We start from the raw sequence: 18935 nt of genomic DNA on the forward strand, positions 1-18935 counted from the left end.
ATACTAACCATGGCCCCCTAAAGGCATAACCTCAGCACGCTACCCAACCCCCCAAAACACACAAACAAACAGGCACAAGCTCCATCGAATTTCTGAGCAAAACTCTCAGAAATAACCAATAACTACATGTCCTTTCTTTCAGCTTGTACAGTATTTCAGTTGTCAGTTCAGGTGTACAGTCCTAGCCAAAGGTTTTGAGACTGACACAAATTTTGGTTTTCACAAAGTCTGCTGTTTGTTTGTGTTTTTTTTAGATCCTTTTGTTAGATGTTTATATGGTATAGTGAAGTACAATTATAAGCATTTCCTAAGTTTTTATTTATTTTTACTTTTTATTGACAAATACATCCAGTTTAAGCAAAACCCTTTTTTTAAGACTTCTGCAATTTTTCTTGGCATGCTGGATATCAGCTTCTGGACAGAATCTTGACTGATGGCAAACCATTCTTGCCTAATCAGGGTTTGGAGTTGATCCCAGGTTCTGTCCACCCTCTTTTTGAGGACTGACCACAGGTTCTCAATGGGACTGAGATCTGGGAAGTTTCCTGGTCATGGACCCAAAATTTCAATATTTTGTTCACCAAGCCACTTTGGTTATCACTTTTGCCACTTGTGACATGGTGCTTCGTCATGCTGGAAAAGGCATTGTTCATTACCAAATTGCTCCTGGACCGTTGGGAGGAGTTGCTCTTGGAGGATGTTTTGATACCATTCCTTATTCATGGCAGTGTTCTTAGCCAAACTTTTGAGCAAACACTCCCTTGGATGAGAAGCAACCCACACACATGAATGGTCTCAGGTACTGGCGCTTGCATGACTTTTTTGGACACCTTGAAGCCTTCTGTACTGCAATTACCCTCTCTCCTTGAAGTTCTTGATGAGTCGATAAATGGTTGAATTTAGGTGCTATCTTACAAGCAGCAATGTCCTTGCCTGTGAAGCCATTTTGATACAATATAATGTTGACTGCATATGTTTCCTTGGAGGTAACCATGGTTATTTAGGGTTTTCCTTCCATGCAAGCTGGAAGAGTAAAAGTTTAGTGCCATTTTACATTCTATTTTTAGTTTCTTGTTTTAAATTGCAAATGTGATCACTGTAACAAAGTACTAATTCCCCCCCCCCCCCTAATTTTGTCATTCTTAAGTGTATTCTTAAGCAACAATGTTATATTTACCACAATCTCCGGTGGCAAGCCATACATGGTTCCTCCTACTACTAATTCAGAAGCACTTTGCTTGCACAGCTGATGAAGGACATCTGTCCAAAACATCCTGTACCTCAGTACCTCGGAGAGTATTATAATTACTGGGGCTAATAGGAAAAGCTATTGCTGGCTTATATTTTCTGATAATATTGAGATTAAACAATGGCCTCACTCATTTACATTTACATTTCTAGAATTTAGCATATGTTCTTAGTTGTGTCCTCCAAATGTATCCCTAGCTGGCACAAACAGGAGTCCAAAATCGCCTTGAAACTATGACACTGGCTGAAGCTGTGGCTCAGATGTGCACGAGTGTAAAGGATTCTATCAGTGCAAAGAAGAATGAATTTATTGCACTTTTCACCCATTTAAATCAACAGACCATCTGCTTGCACTACCAATGAACACATTAGTGTTGGCAATGGCATTGGTAAAAGAAGGCCAGGAAAAACATCAATTACAAATGGCAAAGAAAAAGATATAAACAATGTTAAAAAAAAAAAAGATGTCATAATGATGTCCCATGTCATAATGTCACAAATGAAGGGCATCCCACGCACACTACCATTCCAGATCAGTCTGTGGAAAGACATTGAAGAGGATGGGTCTAACAATGAAACTTTTCAGGTGGTGTTGTGCTAGAGGCATTGAAGATGATTTTGAAGACTATTACAAAGACACAGAAGAGGTGGAATCCAGGAGAGACCTAATTAATGGACGAGCTGAAGGAGCTGAGGGTACTGAAGCAGAGGAGCCCGAGACACGAGCAGCAGGAGGAGCCAGAGCTCCTACAGCAGCACAGCCAGCTAGAGCAGCTCTGCTCACAGCAACATCGACAGGTCACACACACACACACACACACATACACACACACACACACTCAAAAGCTGAATATATCTGAGCTGGAGAAAATGGTTGGTGTCAGTACTCAGTATAGCTGAAGATATCTGAGCTGGAGAGGACCATGACATTCGTCATATATATATTAGTTAGATACATGAGTTTGTAGCACTCAATCTGGTAAAACTATGCACTCTGTATGTATACTATATACTCTGTATGTATACTATGCACTCTGTATGTATACTATATACTCTGTATGTATACTATATACTCTGTATGTATACTATGTACTCTGTGTGTAGTACCTGGTTTAACAGTATACACTCTGTATGTATTAAGTTGCAGTCAGCTCATAATCAAACTTACAAATGTATATATCATCCTACTTAGTGTGTCTGCAGATGTGAAGAAATTAAACAGTACACAGTAAACACAAACATAACCACATTAAACACAGTCATTACCACATTAAACCCAAACCATAAATATATCTTTCAAACTACATAAAATGCCTTTTGCTGTAGGCCATGTTTCCGAAGACACTCACATTTGATGAAAATGTTATTTATTACCTTGTCTGTGGTTTTGAAATCTCATCATCACCATACAAAATGTGTTTTTTTCTTATTGGCATTCTTCATTCTTTTAATACTCTTAGTTGGAGGACATCCAGAATGTGTGTGTATGTGTGTGTGTTAGAGAGAGTGAGGGAGTGGGATAGATAGATAGATAGATAGATAGATAGATAGATAGATAGATAGATAGATAGATAGATAGATAGATAGATAGATAGATAGATAGATAGATAGATACTTGCCTTCAACTACAATGCAGGGTTTCCATATATATATATATATATATATATATATATATATATATATATATATATATATATATATATATATATATATAGGTGGCGCTGTTGTTGATTGCCACTGTCAGCCTTGGCATGCTCACTGGGGGTTTGGACTTGAACAGTTGTAAAGCTCCTTTGTGTCATCTGTTGTCAAGAGAGCTATATAAATCAATTTTGATTGATTGATATTCTACTGTTCTGTTCTATTCTATTCTATTCAGTTCTATTTCACTTATGTTCTAATTACAAATGTCTATAGTAGATGTTTAATTACTGCAGATCTCTACACTGACTGACTGTCTCTTAAATCGGGCTGCACCTTGTTAGGCGCCCAGGACGGCGTCCACACTGTCTGGTGCCACCCTCGCTTCCTGTGGGGAGGCTTGTTCCAGAGGGGCAGCTATGATGCCTCCATCTCAACAGACAGCGAGGCCTCCATACAGGAGATGAAGGTTATTTGTGTACATCATTTATTACTTACTTGATCACGTACTGCTTTTGCATATATGCATATGTCTGTGAATGCATCTGTATGTTTTGTTTTTTTTGCTGAGTCATGCTTTGAGTTCCTTTGGTTCGCCACTAATGCACATGTTCCCAGAAGTGTGTTTGTGTGTGCATGTATATGTGTGTGTGTGTGTGTGTGTGTGTGTGTGTGTGTGTGTGTGTGCACATGTTTGTACAAACACATAAAAATGACTAAGGCAAACACCCTTTGCTTGGTGATCTTCCAGGATTCACTGGCAGAGGCTAAGGAGATGTATCAGCTGGCTATGGTGTCCAATGCCCAGCTGGAAAATGAGAAGACCGTGTTGATGTACCAGGTGGACACGCTGCGGGAGACACTTCTGGAGCTGGAGGAGCAGCTGTCTGAGACACAGAGGGAGTGTGAGGAGAACACAAAGGTGAGCGAGAAGAAGAAGCCCAGGGTGTTGTGAGTTGGGCGTGGTTCTGTGGGAAACACAGAGTGGTCTAGACCAGGTTTTCTGTGGGTGGTCGTGGCTCTATGAGAAACACAGAGTGGTCTAGACCAGGTTTTCTGTGGGTGGTCTTGGCTCTATGAGAAACACAGAGTGGTCTAGACCAGGTTTTCTGTGGGTGGTCGTGGCTCTATGAGAAACACAGAGTGGTCTAGACCAGGTGCTCTGTGGGTGGTCGTGGCTCTATGAGAAACACAGAGGGTTCTAGACCAGGTTTTCTGTGGGTGGTCGTGGCTCTGTGAGAAAGACAGGGGTCTAGGCCAGGTGTTCTGGCGTGGGCATGCTGCTTTTAACACACCCATAAGAGGCTTGACTGTTAGCAAGTGAGCACGGTTAGAGAAAGCCAAGTGTAAATTGTTGTAAATCAATATTTTCATATACTGCTTGACCAAAATAATAATTAAATAACTAAAAGACACCACATTAAATTTCCTCACTGAGTATGAAATGGTGGTGTTCCTTTGGCCGAGGCCAACGGCCAGAGTTAAGACACTGTGAGAACTTTAACCCTCATGTTTGAAACTGTTCCACCCCATGTCTGTGTGCTAGGAGTATGAGCGAGAACACCACGCACATACTGTCCTTCAGTTACAGTTCAGTGAGCTGAAGAAGACGTTGAGATACTGAAGGTAAGGGTTTCCTGTTACCATTACGAACCGCAGGAACCACACTCAGCCACGCACCGCCACGCCTACTTGCAAACACCCCCCATCTGATTCACCAGAGTTCGAGCAAGCACCTCATCCTCATTCTCCTCATTACTGCCCCCTTTATAAGTTTCCCTACCCCACATTCACACTGTGAAATATTGCTACTCTATGGTGCATACCGAGTGCTCTAGAATTTTCTTTGTCTTCGTGGTTTCTGACTTCTGCCAGTTTTTTTTTTAGAGCTCCTCTCCCGCCTGACCCCTGGACACTCCTCACCCCCAGACTCTGCCCCGTGTTATCGACCTTTGAACAACCTGACCTTGAATACCTGCCTGACCCCCACTGATTTGTTTGGTTTCACTATTAAAACCTCTTGCATTTAGATCCTCTTCCTCATGTGTGTGTGTGTTCAATCGTTACCATTACCAAGCCCTGACCAGCCACTGTCTGGCCAGCTTGAGCTGGAGTTCTCTACGTCGTTTGGTTTAACTGTAAAGTTGCCGACCACTGATTCTGGGCATTTTAAAATGTCCTTCTGCTTAAAGAAATAAAGGCTTTTCTTTATCTTCCTCGAGCTTGAATAGGCCAGCACTGCCATCCAGTTCCACCTAACATATGAAATGTGACACTTGGTGTCACCCACACCTGTGGAGGAACATACTGTCCTTCTTATCCCCACCCAGCTGTTCCTACTCTGTTCACTCGTCTGCTCTCTCTGCTCTGATCTGACTCGCCTGGTGTTCTTCCAGCTCCGTGTCCTGTGGTACTATCACTGAGTTTCAGATCAGTGCTTTGATTTGCCATTAAAGCTGCCCAGTAGAAGTTAACCTATTAAATGCTTCTGATGGAGGAACACTCACCTGGACTAGCTGACCTGTTTCATGTCATGTAATCAGTGGTCTTTGTCTTGTGTTATTTTGAATTTCTTATATTATGTGGCCTGTGTGTATAAGCAGACTTTTGGCATTCTGTATTTTATCTTTAGTTTTCCTTTTCCTTCTTCCTGTTGCTCTTCCTGCTGCTGACGGTCGGCCTTAGAGAGGCAGAAGGAATATTTGGATATTATCCGAGATGAGCGGAATGCTTTGAGGGGTGAGGTTTTCCGGCTTAGGGATGCTCTGAAGGGATAAATCTGGAGCAATGTCGAGCGAGGAGGCAATTTAGTTGATCCACCAGGGGATGTAGAATCGGCCTCTAGCTTGGCTCACGACCTGCAAACACCTACCATCACAGGTGACAGCATCTTGGGTAAGATTAAAGACCAGGTTTGTTTTACCTGTTAAATGATTTTATAACACATCGAAATCATTATCCTTTCATGATAAAACATATCATTTGAATTGTTGTGCCTACTCTTAATATGGCAATTAGTGAATATTAATTTCTAACAGTTTGGAGTGCTGCAAACTAAGTGTTGATTTTTATGTTTCAAACAATTGATCCTTTCATCTAAAGTGCCCAGAACCTATTAGGAGAATTAATCATGTACTCTCTCTGTCCAACGGAAGTGAATAATTCATGAAATCAGTGTCTCTTTCAGCTTTTTAAATTTTTCAAAACCTGCAGTCTTCTACAAATGCCTTTGGGGTTCTGCAGTGTCCAGACTGTATCTTATTCATAATGAATTTTATTCCTCCTTCCTGGTGATTTTTTTCCATTCCTTCTCTGCAACAATTAGTCTAAAAAAAATGAATTCTATGCGGCCTTTAAATGTCTTTCCAATGATATTCCAGAGAGACCAAAAGAAAAATAAAGATATTGGAACTGACAGCACAACACGGAAGAACACAAGTCCAAGATTGGAGTCTGTATTTCAGGAAGAAGATCGGAGGTCTGCTTCTGAAGATGAGGACACGAGCAGTGTGAGATCAGCCAAGGCAGCAGGCTTTGTTGCACAGGCGTTAGTGGAACTTCACCACGCAAACAACGAGACTGTGGTGCAGATACAGGACATCCACCCCTCTAAAATATCTGATGGAACAAAAGTGGAGCAGTTACTAAGAGCTGAAAGTGGGGCAGAAGCATGAAGTGGAAGGTTAGAGAACCACAAGGAGCAGAACACCAAGCAACTTGTCTCAGTTTACCTCATGCAGGTTGCAAATGACATCCATATAGACTGTACAAAGCATACGGACTGTAACCGAACAGAAACTGTTCAAGGAGGTGTGAGTGATAGACAAAGTCAAGGCGATGTATTGAGCAACAAGTCAAGGAGTGCAAATGAGTGGAAAAGTGGTGGACCTTGCCGAGCAACCTCTCACACAGGAGGAGGGAGGAGCTTTAGAACCTCTCACACGGGAGGAGGGAGGAGCTTTAGAACCTCTCGTACAGGAGGAGGGAGGAGCTTTAGGACCTCTCGTACAGGAGGAGGGAGGAGCTTTAGAACCTCTTGTACAGGAGGAGGGAGGAACCTTAGAACCTTTGGTCCAGGAGGAGGGAGGAGCTTTAGAACCTCTCGTACAGGAGGAGGGAGGAACCTTAGAACCTTTGGTACAGGAGGAGGGAGGAGCTTTAGAGGATATGAAAGTCCCAGATAACCAAACTGAAAAGACCACATGACATTTCAATGAAAATATAAAAGAGGCACTTTGAGCACAGCAAAACGGCTCCGAGCCTATTCAGTCTTAGCTGCTGGAGTCTGCATTCATTCCTCAGAAAAGCAAGGTGATGAAGGTACTGTTAAGGAAATTAATAGACCAGGGCTCAACAGAAAAGATCAGGAGCTCATAAAACCCCTGATGGAGCTGAGGTGGCGATGACCAGCACCAGTTGACTGTGTGCGACGGAGCCTGCACGTGAGGTGCTCAGCAGGTCACTGCAGGAGGAGGAGCAGGGAGTTGCTTTATTTCTAGATAGCTGCTAAGAAGCTGGAGCTCTGGACTTTGAGGTATTCACACCAGAGCAGGAGGATGAGCCCAGTGCTGAGACCCGGAAGGAAGCAGATACTACTGGGGACAAGGTGAAAAGCACCAGGATGAAGCTTAGGACAGACAACACTCACAACTGCTGTGTTTCATAGCATGGCCAGACAACACACACGACTGCTGTGTGTCATATCTTAGGACAGATTACACACATGACTACTTTGTGTCATAGCTTTAAAAAAATTTTAAATTTTATTTAATCTTATTTTGGAAGATCATTCTTCTTAGTATCAGATATTTTCTTTCTACTACCAATCAGTGTCAGATGAAGAAGTTTCCAGGTATTGAACACCGGAGACGAAATCTCCTGGCGGCTCCCTCGTTGCCAATCTGCACTGTTGAGGGGACAACTTATATAGGGTCAGATGTGTTTCTTAAGTGCCAATCAAATAGAACAAGGCAAACGATTTTTCTACTCCTGGAACAGTATAGATGGACAGCAAATGCTGGTTTCTATCAGTGTGCACTTTGCAGTTTGGAGGATCCTTGGCTTTGATTCTGCTGGCAGGGCTATAATTCTACTGTTGCCACAAAAGGAACAAAAATAGCACCCAAGATATGGGCAATGACATTTTCAAGGATGCCTTGCCTCCAAAAAGAAAGTCTGTGACCTTCAACATCGAAGAGGATGGCGTATAGTTCTCAATGAAGGACATTCGGTTGTGAGACGTGGACTGTGTGATGAAAACCCCTTGTATATACTGTATATTTGTTCTGTGTGATTTTGTTCCACAGTCTGTTCCTGCACATTACATATCTATGATTACTTGTGATTAATTCACTATACAACAATTTACATGCTACCTCACAATATTCTAAATCAACTTTTAAAAAAAGTAGAAAAATTGTAGAAAATTGTATGTGGTTTAATCTTTAAATCATGTCAATTTCATTAAACTTACAAAATCTTTATGATGATTAAATATAAACACAAGTTTGAGATACAATTACAACGTTTACACATCATATTTAAAAAAAAATTATTTTCTCTATAAACACAAATAAATATTCTGTAAAAACTCAGATTATATATATTTAAAAAAAATGTAAATTCTCTAGAACGCCATAGAAAGATTCTGTAATTCAAGTCTGGCCTTTACCTGAGCTCCAGAAGTCTCCAGTGGTGCAGGTCAAACTATCTGGATCCTCCCAGTGTATTGAATACTAGGATTAAAGGCAGGCTTACAGAATATATATATATATATATAAAAAAAAAATTTACTATAAGGACATAGAAAGATTCTGTAAAAAATTATGACAGCATATAGACAAGAGTACAGAAAAAATATGTAAATTACCTCTAAGGACAAAATATTACATAACACCGCCACCTGGTGGTGAAAAATTAGTCCTACAAAAAAATGTATTACTTATAAAAACTAGAAATATGTAATTGTTATGTGTTTGTTGTGGAAATATTACATAATTTTCAATTATGTTAATGATATATCTATCATGTATTTTTGCTTTCTCACAATTACCTAAGCTATATTGAAAATTACAGGGAAAAAAAGAAAAATGTAACAACAAAAAAAAGACATAATTAACAGAACAAGTCTGTACAGTTAGTAAGCGGACCCTAACCCTAACCCTAACCCTAACCAAACCTGGCACTGATCCACTTTTAGGCCCTTTGTAAAAGGCTGAAATTACCTCTGCGTTCCGCCTATTACCTAAGAGTCCCATTAGGGTTTCTCGCCTGCCAAAGCTGAAGAGGTTGCCCGGTCCACCAAATCTGACACAGTGGTTTATGAGGACATCCTGGACAAGACTGACTGGTCAGATCGGACATTATTCGATTTTTAGTCCTGTTTTAAAGGCTGATATTACCTATGCAGTCAGCCTATTACTTACGTGTCCCATTAGGCTCTCTGCCAGGACCACCAAAACCTGACACTGTGTATCACGAGCATATCCTGGCTAAGAGGGTGTGGTCAGATCTGATACTGGTCCACTTTTAGACCAAATTTGCTACAGTATGTCATCAGGCCGTGCTAGATGAGCCACTGTAGTCACCTCTAAGATTGGACTATTTTTGAAGAGTTGGGGCCATATGTTACCAATGAGTTACAGGTATTAACACAACCCCTAACCCACTGCTACAATGGCCCAAGATACCATTAGATTAAAAAAGATGTCTTCCTACTTCATACATCTTTTGAATATATAATTATTATTGATAACATCCGTTCCAACTGAGCATGTGCTCAGCAAACTGCAAGATACATTCATCCATTATGAACAGTGCAGTACACATCATGTCATTTAGGACAGACTATGTTCTAAACTTCACAGAGCAAGATTGATAATATGCAACTTAATATACAATCTTGTTCCCATAATCACTATTTTGCCAGTATGCATAAAGCACATAATCTGGAACCTACATTAGTGATGTATATTTTAAAAGTATTCCAATAAACTTAATTTAATTTTAGTATTTGACCTATGGCTCAAGATGTGTACTAGGAAGCAAGAATCATGAGTTAATACATCAGCACCATACACAATGTGATTTTTCAGCCCATTTTTCAATGTATTCATTTGACTATATGGCAGGCTATGTGGCAACTATAAATTAACATAGTGTTTATTATTGTTTATATCTGATTTGAATTATTTGTACACAAAGTTTTGTCCCATATAAAATGTATTTTACAATGGAAAAGATCTAGAATGATATAATAATGGGAAGCAGTACAATATTTTGAAAACTAAATCGCTAATGGACTTGAAATGGGGGCAGCAGTCTTTATTGACTGTTGACAGTGTTTCACAGATACCATTATTCTCATTTTAAGTGATTTATCGTTTATTTATCATTTATAAGTGACTTGGCAGGTTGTCCAGATAAAGTACTTCCTTTAAAAAAGTTTGGACTTGGCCGTGCTATATTAAAATGTGCAAAATGGGTTAATTTAAATGCAAAGATGATTGTCATTGGACATGGTGACTATGTTGAAAATACAACATTGTGCAAATTTGACCGATGTGATTAAATTACTACAATAGTAAGAGGTATACACAGACTACGAGGTGGTGTAGCATCACAAGCTGCTGGACAACCTACTGTGTGTGACTGCAGAAATGTCCAGAAGAATCAAAACATTTTTGAAGCTGCTATGAGGGCTGTTTATGGTGACTGTGCCGGTTTGTGCCGGTACCCAGACATATTGGGATCGTGGAGCTGTTTCTGGGAGAGGAAAAGAGATGAAAGGAAGCAGATCTCTTGAGAGGAAGAGAGTGGAAGGAATTGGATCATGTGGCCATGTAGTGAGGTTGCTGGAAGTCAGACGTTTGTCTGAAGAGAAGAGAAACAGAAGCCAGACACTTGGATGTGGGGGTATGAACACTTTTTGGAAGAGTGGGAACAGAGGAAAAGAACTGGAAGATTGCCGCAACCTTCTCCTGAAAGCAGGTGATGAAATCCTCGGGAGTGAAAGATGAGGGTGGAGGGGGAGGGTTAAGGACCGAAGAAAAAACACTGAAGAGCTCGTATGGATCAGATGCTTATGATTAAAATGTTCTTTTGTAGCAGCATGACTTTGCAGATGGCACTTCCAGTGAGTACTGGTATGAGCTGAGGTCTGAATCCAGGAGAGGTTGTTTTTTTTTTTTCCCACTGTCTCTATGCAGTCCTTTTTGATTAATATGACTGAAAATTTGAATTGTAATGACATTTTGGAGTTTTCTCCTGTGGTAATACAGAGCACAGAAGAATCATTAATGAGGGGAGCATAGAAAGGAAAGTATTAGTAACTGTATCCAGGGAGACAGAAGAAAGTGGGTTTTGAGCTCCAACATTTTCTTGGAGCTCAAACTTCACTAGAGGTGTGCTAAATTTTCAGAAGTTCAGAGTGTGCTGAACATTTAGGAGGTGCTCTGTGCAGCACTCTGTTTATTGTTTAGTGTGAAATAGGCAGTTTGATATCAACATAATGGATTTAAATCACAGTATGTTAAAGATCCCCTCAAAAATATACAGTTGTGGCCACTTTGAAGTCGCAAAACAGTGTGGTAATGAACTGTATGATTACTTACTGATATCCTAATCAAGAGCTACTCCATTAGCCATTCTCTGCCATGGTTTTGCGTTGCATAGCCTTGAGAAGCATTCAGCCAAAATTACAATGTCAAAGGCAATGAGAAGTCTCATATTCTCCAGGTTTTATGAAGTGTGGTGCAATTTCCACGACAAATTATAGCCCTACATTGAAGTAAATTTTGCGCACAAAAATGCTTCTAAAATTCTTGTCTGTCTACTGGGAAGTCAAATTTACTGTCTGATATAGACCCTTGTTGAACAGCATTTATCTTGTTTCCATAATAGTCTACACTAACAGATGTTATGTGACTTGTCCTTTATATAGTATATAGTGTGAATTGCGACTATAAGTCTTAGGCTTAAATCTTTACAACATAATTAGCTTTACACAGATGCTTAATTTTTGCAGGCCAATCTAATTTTTTAATACCATAATCCAAGGACCTAAACACCAGAACTCTACAGGACAGAACTGATGCAATGAAATATAGTTACACTTTTGATTTTAAAATAGAATTAAACTTCCATGTGACAGTTGCATTTTCACACCACTATTTCTTCATGCATACCTTCACAATATTCAGCGTATTACTTTCGATTGTTAAAGAATAAATGCTCAAGAAGTAAACAAACAGCAGAACTGTTTGAAAATTAACTTTGAAAAGATTGTCAACTGTTTTTACCTTATAGTTGCAGAAGGAGCATGTGGTGAATTCACTTTGACCAATTGATTCATACAGTATTCCAAAGACGATGATGGATGCCAACGTGCTTCCTATTCATGTGACACCGGTTACAAAGCATTTGATGAAAAGTGGCGGGGAGTAGTAACCTGCCAACAGCCTGACTACAGGGTCGTCCACAGCTTCTGGCGTGTCCACAACCCAAGCTGGGCCAACATCAACACCCAGAGACAGCTCCCGTTCTGGCAGAACTCCAGGCGCAACAAGGGAAGACTCGACTAGTCCTCTCCCTCTGATTAGCAGAGCGAGGTATAACCACGTTATACAAAGCAGCTACCAACAAAAGATCTGCCTTTCTCAAAAAACTGCTCAAAAGACGGACAAACAGAAAAAGCAGACAAATCCAATGTCGCAGCCATAGCCAGTACAAACAGCACAACACACCCCACACACAAAGAAGGAAGGGGGGAGAAATAAATAACACCAACCAGAACCAAACACCAGAGAGAAGGGGCAAAACTAAAAGGAACAGGCTAAAAAGGAACTAACAGGAACCAGAGGAGAAACAGAGGACGAGCCCCCAATTGTTACGACCCCGTCTAGGCTGTGAGGCCATAACACTGAAAAAGAAATGCAAACGGCTAACTTAAACACACAAAATATATGCTGAAAATGCATTGTAATAAAAACAGGAGTTGGAATAATATCATAATAGCAGAAGGAAATAGTTAAAAATAACAGTCATAGAACTGACATTTATGGTATAACTCAATAAATGTAACTGTAGACTTATATGTAATGAGTCATAATTAACTCCACCCTTACCTTATATATATATATATATATATATGTATATATATATATATATATATATATATATATATATATATATATATATATATATATATATATATATATATATATATATATATATATATATATATATATATGATGTGATGTGATGTGACAGTATTTCCTGTGTGACATAACACGGCATACATTTGAATTTGCATGCTAATTTCTGCTTGACGATCATTATTCATATAATACTCAGGGGTTTAACTAATTCCAGTTTAACCGTGTCATCTCCTTAAAACTTGGGATGTCATTCATGATGGCAGGGACGCAATGTGATCAAGTCAGCATAGTGTTGTCAATTTCTTATTATTTTATATCATTATGATATCAGAGGAAATTATGTATTTGTTGTTTCTGAGGGAAAAAAGTTTCATATTAAACTTTCATATTAATATAATTTACTCTGATACTTCAAGGAAGAGTATCTGATTTGTTCACAGCATTCATTTGAACTCAAATTTAAATGATTATGCTAAATTATTAGTAAAAAGTAGTGACAGTACGTGAGGGAAATGTGTGGGGAGGCTAACATGTAAATGACTACTAATCAACACCATTTTTGTTACCTATACAAACAGACAGTAATGCTGAATTAATTTTCTAAGAAACGTTCACAGCCATGTTATCCAGCTTTAATCGTGAACTTAAGAGATCTGATGATAGCAACACTAAGTGATTCTAAGTGATTCTCTAATTGGTTTCCAAGACGCTATGTAGCTAGCTATATTATAGCTGAATATGAATGGGTATTATTACAAACAGGTACATAGCAGTTATAAATTTGAAACTGCAAATGGAATTCCAAAATTTGCTTCTCAGTTCTGACTGGTCAGTTTCCATACCAAAGGTTGTAGGCTTTCAACCTCAATATTTTTTTGTTAGTGTTTTGTTTTTGTTTTTTAAATGTATCTATTGGTCCACCACCATCCCCCTCTTTAGAGGACTATTAAGACTTAATTTATACTTATGTATTGTTCATGAGGGAAGATACATAAGCGCAAATAAAGAAACAATAAAAAAATAAAATTTATTAATAACACCAGCAGTATAGTATGTACAGTTTGTATGACAGATGTTAAACATTGTTATACAGAGATAGAATTCTGTATTAGGGAGAGTTTGGATATGGAGAAAATTGTTTTGTGGTAGTTATGTAGCTTGGTATGGAACTGGGTATGGATTTGTGTACCTGCTTTTTCAGTGTTCATTTGGAGGCATGATTACTGTAGAATATTAATTACCAAGGTCCAGATTGAGTCATATTGAGTGGATTTGCCAATGCGGAACCATGCTCTACATTTCACCTAGCATGTTTTTACACCTAATTTAGATTTTCATCATAATCAAAATTATATCACTGATGATATACTGCAGTGGTTTGATTAATGTTCCAGTCTTTAATGATGATTTGGACTGATACACAAGAACACACAAACAATATATTTAAAATAAAATATAGTTTAATAATTGTAATAATCTTAATACAAGCGCTATTCATTATGATTTAATGTATGTGCAACATTAGATGCTTTATTATTATTGTTGTTGTTATTTAATGCAACACCACAAGCAAAGAGCTATGGGTCAGCTTCATTTGGAAGAAGGCAATAAGTATGTCAACAGATTCATATTCTGTATTATCTATTATGTATGTCTACAATGACAGAAGAAGAAACAGAACAACATTAAATACAGAAAAATCCAGTTTAAATGCAAGATTACGTTGTAAGAGTTTAACTCTTATGAGATTAAGAATGTATTAAGAAATACTCCTTTGTGAATTATCATGATGTGAATGCATCAGTAGGGTAGTGGGGGAATCAGGTTCCTGTCCGGTTGACTGGTTGTGCTCTGGTGATCCTCCCAGGATGGAGTGCACGCCAAATGCATCAGGTCTGTCTTTTCCGCAGAGCGGGTTTCAAGACAAACCATCACAAATTCATGGGGTTACACCGCTGACGCACAGAAGTCCACAGGAAAGCCCGGAAACGGGAGGGGGATGCTAAGAAGTTATCTTGCCCAGTGGGAACACAGAGTTTACAAATACTTGGAAAGATCATTCTCTACCACCTGAAATGGAAGAACAGCTATAGCTGCATAATTCTTGAGACAATTCCAACATCTCACTCTGTAAAAACAATCTGATATCATTTGGGTGAATTTGGGTGAAATCTACGAGTACATATGCAATCTTTAAGAGTATAAACAAATTTCTACAATAATTTATGGTGATTTTATGGAGGGTTTTTTGTTGTTGTCTGTTTTCTTACGCTGGGATTATTCAGTGGAGAATATCTCTTCACAACTTGGCCGTCTCGGTCAATGAGGAACTGCACAAATGTCACACACAAACATCAGTCACAACATCACAGCACCTTCTAAGCCAAAAGAGCAGACAAGCAGTGAATTTAAAAACAAGGAACCAGATAGAGAGATAAAATGTAATGGTTCTAAATTTCCATAAATAAATGTGAATAGGAGCTAAGGAAGGACATACCTTAGTGAAATTCCACTTGATGCCACTGGAAGGGATGGGAAAGTATATGTGTTTTACCATATGAATCACTACTAGTAATTATGTCAGCCATCATAATGCAGTTACAGAGAGGTAGTGACAGAAAAGTGACAGAAGAATTAAAGCATTAATCCTGCTTTGTCATGTCATGGTTATTGAGCCCTTTGTGAGAAGATATCTGACTTGGCATGTCCCCTTTTGCTGAGTGGGTGCTGAGATGCCAATGTGGCATTACAGCATGTCCATGCAGTGCCATCACCTGGAAAGTGAGTCTGTCCAGTGCCTACACCAAAACCACCCCAAACCCTGCCCGCAAATCAGATCTCTCCAGTATTCAGTTCTAACAACGTTCTCTTCGTCCAACCATAACATTGTACCTGAACCAAATATTCTTGTGGAAGTGAATAGAACCAAGATTGAGACAGCTTTATATTAATTATTACGGGAAATAAATGCTTCTGCTTGTATCACTAAATGGGAATAGTGCTGACTTACTTTCCCAGAAATCCTTTGCCATTAGGCTGTTCCTTTAGCTACTTCCATAGTGGATGTGCATTAGGTCCATTCACATTGATTTTGCTGAACATGTCAAACTGCACATTGTATGACTTCGCAAATTCTTTGATTTGTGCACTGGTGCCTGGTAGTTAAGGTTTTGTTGCTGTTTGCCTCTGTTGTGTTCTACATTTGTTGTGTTGTTCAAAAAGTAAAAGGTCAAAGTTCTTCAATATTCAAAGGCTTACCGAATTGTTCTGTAATGAGATCATTTAAGAAAAAAAGGTTCTAAGACATTAGGGTTAGGGTTAGAATAATCATATCACCATTTCTCTATAAGGAAGTAAAGTTTCTTTAAAATTTGTGTAATGCAATTCTGGTCATTACCTGAGCTCCCGTGTCACAGATTATTTCTACAGGATACAGGAAAAAATATGTATCTAAAAGAAAAATGATTATGTAAAAGTTCTGTCAGTTAATAGAAAAATATGTAAATTCTCTAGAACTGCTTAGAAAGATACTGTTAAATGTCTGTAATACAAGTCTGTTCTTTACCTGAACTCCAGAGATCTCCAGTGGGGGCAATCAGGCCATCTGGATCCTCCCTGTGTATTGGATGCTAGGGTTAGGGTTACAGAATATAGAAAACATGCATATTTTAGGAAGGAAATTTGAAAAAAGATTCTGTAAACATTATGACAGCATATAGAAAATAATATATAAATTCTCTAGAACTGCATAACCCATATAGGGTTAGGGTTACAGAATATAGAAATAAAAATATGTCAGTTCTCTTTAAGGACATAGAAAGATTCTGTAAAGGTTCTGACAGTGTGCAGAAAAAAATATTTTATCTACAAGGATATTAAAAGATTCAGTGTACAAGATAAAATATGTAAATTAGGTACAACTCCTTAGAAAGATTCTGTAACCAGAAAATGTGAAAAAAAAAAAAAATCATTTCTAACCCTGATCTTAATCTGTTTAATTTCTTCATTTCAACACTTCCACTTGTGGGGGTGAGACATTTTTTGAATTGCATTTTTTATATTTAGTTTTTCCAAAGAAATACGTAATTTCTCTACTAAAGGTGATTAAAAAAGAAAGAAAGAAAGATTATGTAATTATGTAATATCCCATGATGTAATACCCCGAAAATTCCCGCTTCTGAATCTGCGGCTTCACAAGTTCACGTATTTTTTCCTTGGAACCTCACACTTAAAAGTCGCAGTTTATCGCGTCTCACGACCTATTTCGTTGTGTCAAGTGTATCGTGTAGCGTGTTAGCTTTGCGTGTGTGTGAAAGTACGGTACGCTACATCCAGAAGAACGGAGCGGCTATTAGACATACCGTTTCATCAAGTTTCCGTGAAACTGCTAAAAATGTATCCAACGTTAGGAATAAATACATCGTTAGGATGGAATCGGCCAGAAGAATCATCTACGTTTACCTGTACAATTTTAAAGGGTGATGTAAATTATAACATCAATTTTTAAATGAACTTGAAGTGTTTTGGGGAGATATTTAAGGTTTAACATATGAAGATAGGTCCTTTTAGGCCTTTATTAGTTGTCCGTCCAAAATTCGCATTTTTGGACGGACAACGAACATATTCAAAATTCGCGGTGGGGTCTAGGAACGTAACCCCCGCAAACTTTGGGGTACTACTGTAATTCCTCTACCTGTGGTAGCAGTCCCTAGTTATTGCAATTTGTCACATAAACATTACCAGAGTTCTGATGCTGAAAATGTTTAGATTTTTGCCTTTTTCCGATTCCTCAGGCATGGGCTGCTACTGTTGATGGTGGTGCTCCTTATGCTGCTGTCAACAGTAGCACTGAAGATCTTTCCAAGTGATCCCACAACTGTTCATAAGGCAATTGGGAGCAGGGTTATTCTTGGATGCCATTTTACCTGGGAAGATATGGATCACGGACCTCTGGAGATAGAATGGACACTTAAATTTGACCTTCATAAGTAAGATCCTACCATCCTTCTTTATACCTCTGATAAATTATATTCTAACTTCTATTTCCCTTGATGGACAGAGTTTACTTTAACTCTTCGGATCCAAGTCAAGCAGATACATCGGTTATCAATGAGGGCCTCAAGAGGTCAGATGCAGGGACCTACAAGTGTCAGGTGAAGATGGTTCCAGGTATTGAACACCGGAGCCAAAATCTTCATCTCATAGCGGCTCCATCGTTGCCAATCTGCACTGTTGAGGGGACAACTTATATAGGGTTAGATGTGTTTCTTAAAGTGTCAATCAAATGGAACAAGACGAGACGATTTTCTACTCCTGGAACAGTACAGATGGACAGAAAATGCACGAGAACATTCCAGCAAAAACCTTCCCAACTCCCCAGTCTAGTCACGCCTCCTCATCATGGATAGGTCAGTGACAATGTCACTCAGTCTTAGCAGCCACCTAATTGCTTGACTTGGTGAAAGGCTGGCAGTACCCAACAGCTGACAATGTTATCTGTAACAAATAAAAACACTTCAGTTGTGAGTAATGTAAATTAGCTGATGCTTCATAAGTCATGGAACATTTATATATTAGAAAAAAATATATTAAAAATGACTAATACCAGACTATTCTAAAAATATTCAAATCCAAAGTATTTGTCATAGATAGTCATCCAGTTTTTCATCATCATTTAAGTACAAGTAAAAATGTAGTACACAGAAAAGACACGCCTTTTATTGAAATCAATGGTTTAGCATCTGTTTTTATAATATTTCCGAGCTGGCAATGAGCCACCAAATTATGCAGAAACAACGCATATAAAAATGTAAAGGCAAGTACAACAAAAATGTTTCTGAAAGGTTAGATAAGAATATAAAAGTATGTACGAGGTCAGTTTAATTATGA

The 18935-nt window shown here is 38.7% G+C and overlaps 1 protein-coding gene and 1 long non-coding RNA gene across 2 annotated transcripts; one reads left to right on the forward strand and one right to left on the reverse strand.

The window, feature by feature from the left end:
- Positions 1-3311: 3311 nt before the first annotated feature.
- Positions 3312-5030, forward strand: LOC145653880 (leucine-rich repeat flightless-interacting protein 1-like). The gene is made up of 4 exons (XM_081708504.1): positions 3312-3358; positions 3641-3811; positions 4436-4515; positions 4777-5030. Exons 1-3 carry the CDS (start codon positions 3353-3355, stop codon positions 4511-4513), a joined length of 255 nt encoding a protein of 84 aa, XP_081564630.1. The 5' UTR covers positions 3312-3352; the 3' UTR covers positions 4514-4515; positions 4777-5030.
- A 9458-nt stretch (positions 5031-14488) lies between these two features.
- On the reverse strand, positions 14489-16199 carry LOC145653883 (uncharacterized). Its single transcript, XR_014120122.1, has 4 exons — positions 16057-16199; positions 15544-15568; positions 15317-15376; positions 14489-15116 (listed from the first exon to the last, which is right to left on the reverse strand). It is a non-coding gene; the product is annotated as an uncharacterized LOC145653883 (long non-coding RNA).
- Between the last annotated feature and the right edge of the window lie 2736 nt (positions 16200-18935).

The sequence above is a fragment of the Electrophorus electricus genome, chromosome 26 (assembly GCF_041902795.1).
Source record: "Electrophorus electricus isolate QZ-2024a chromosome 26, ASM4190279v1, whole genome shotgun sequence".
Classification (NCBI taxonomy): domain Eukaryota; kingdom Metazoa; phylum Chordata; class Actinopteri; order Gymnotiformes; family Gymnotidae; genus Electrophorus; species Electrophorus electricus.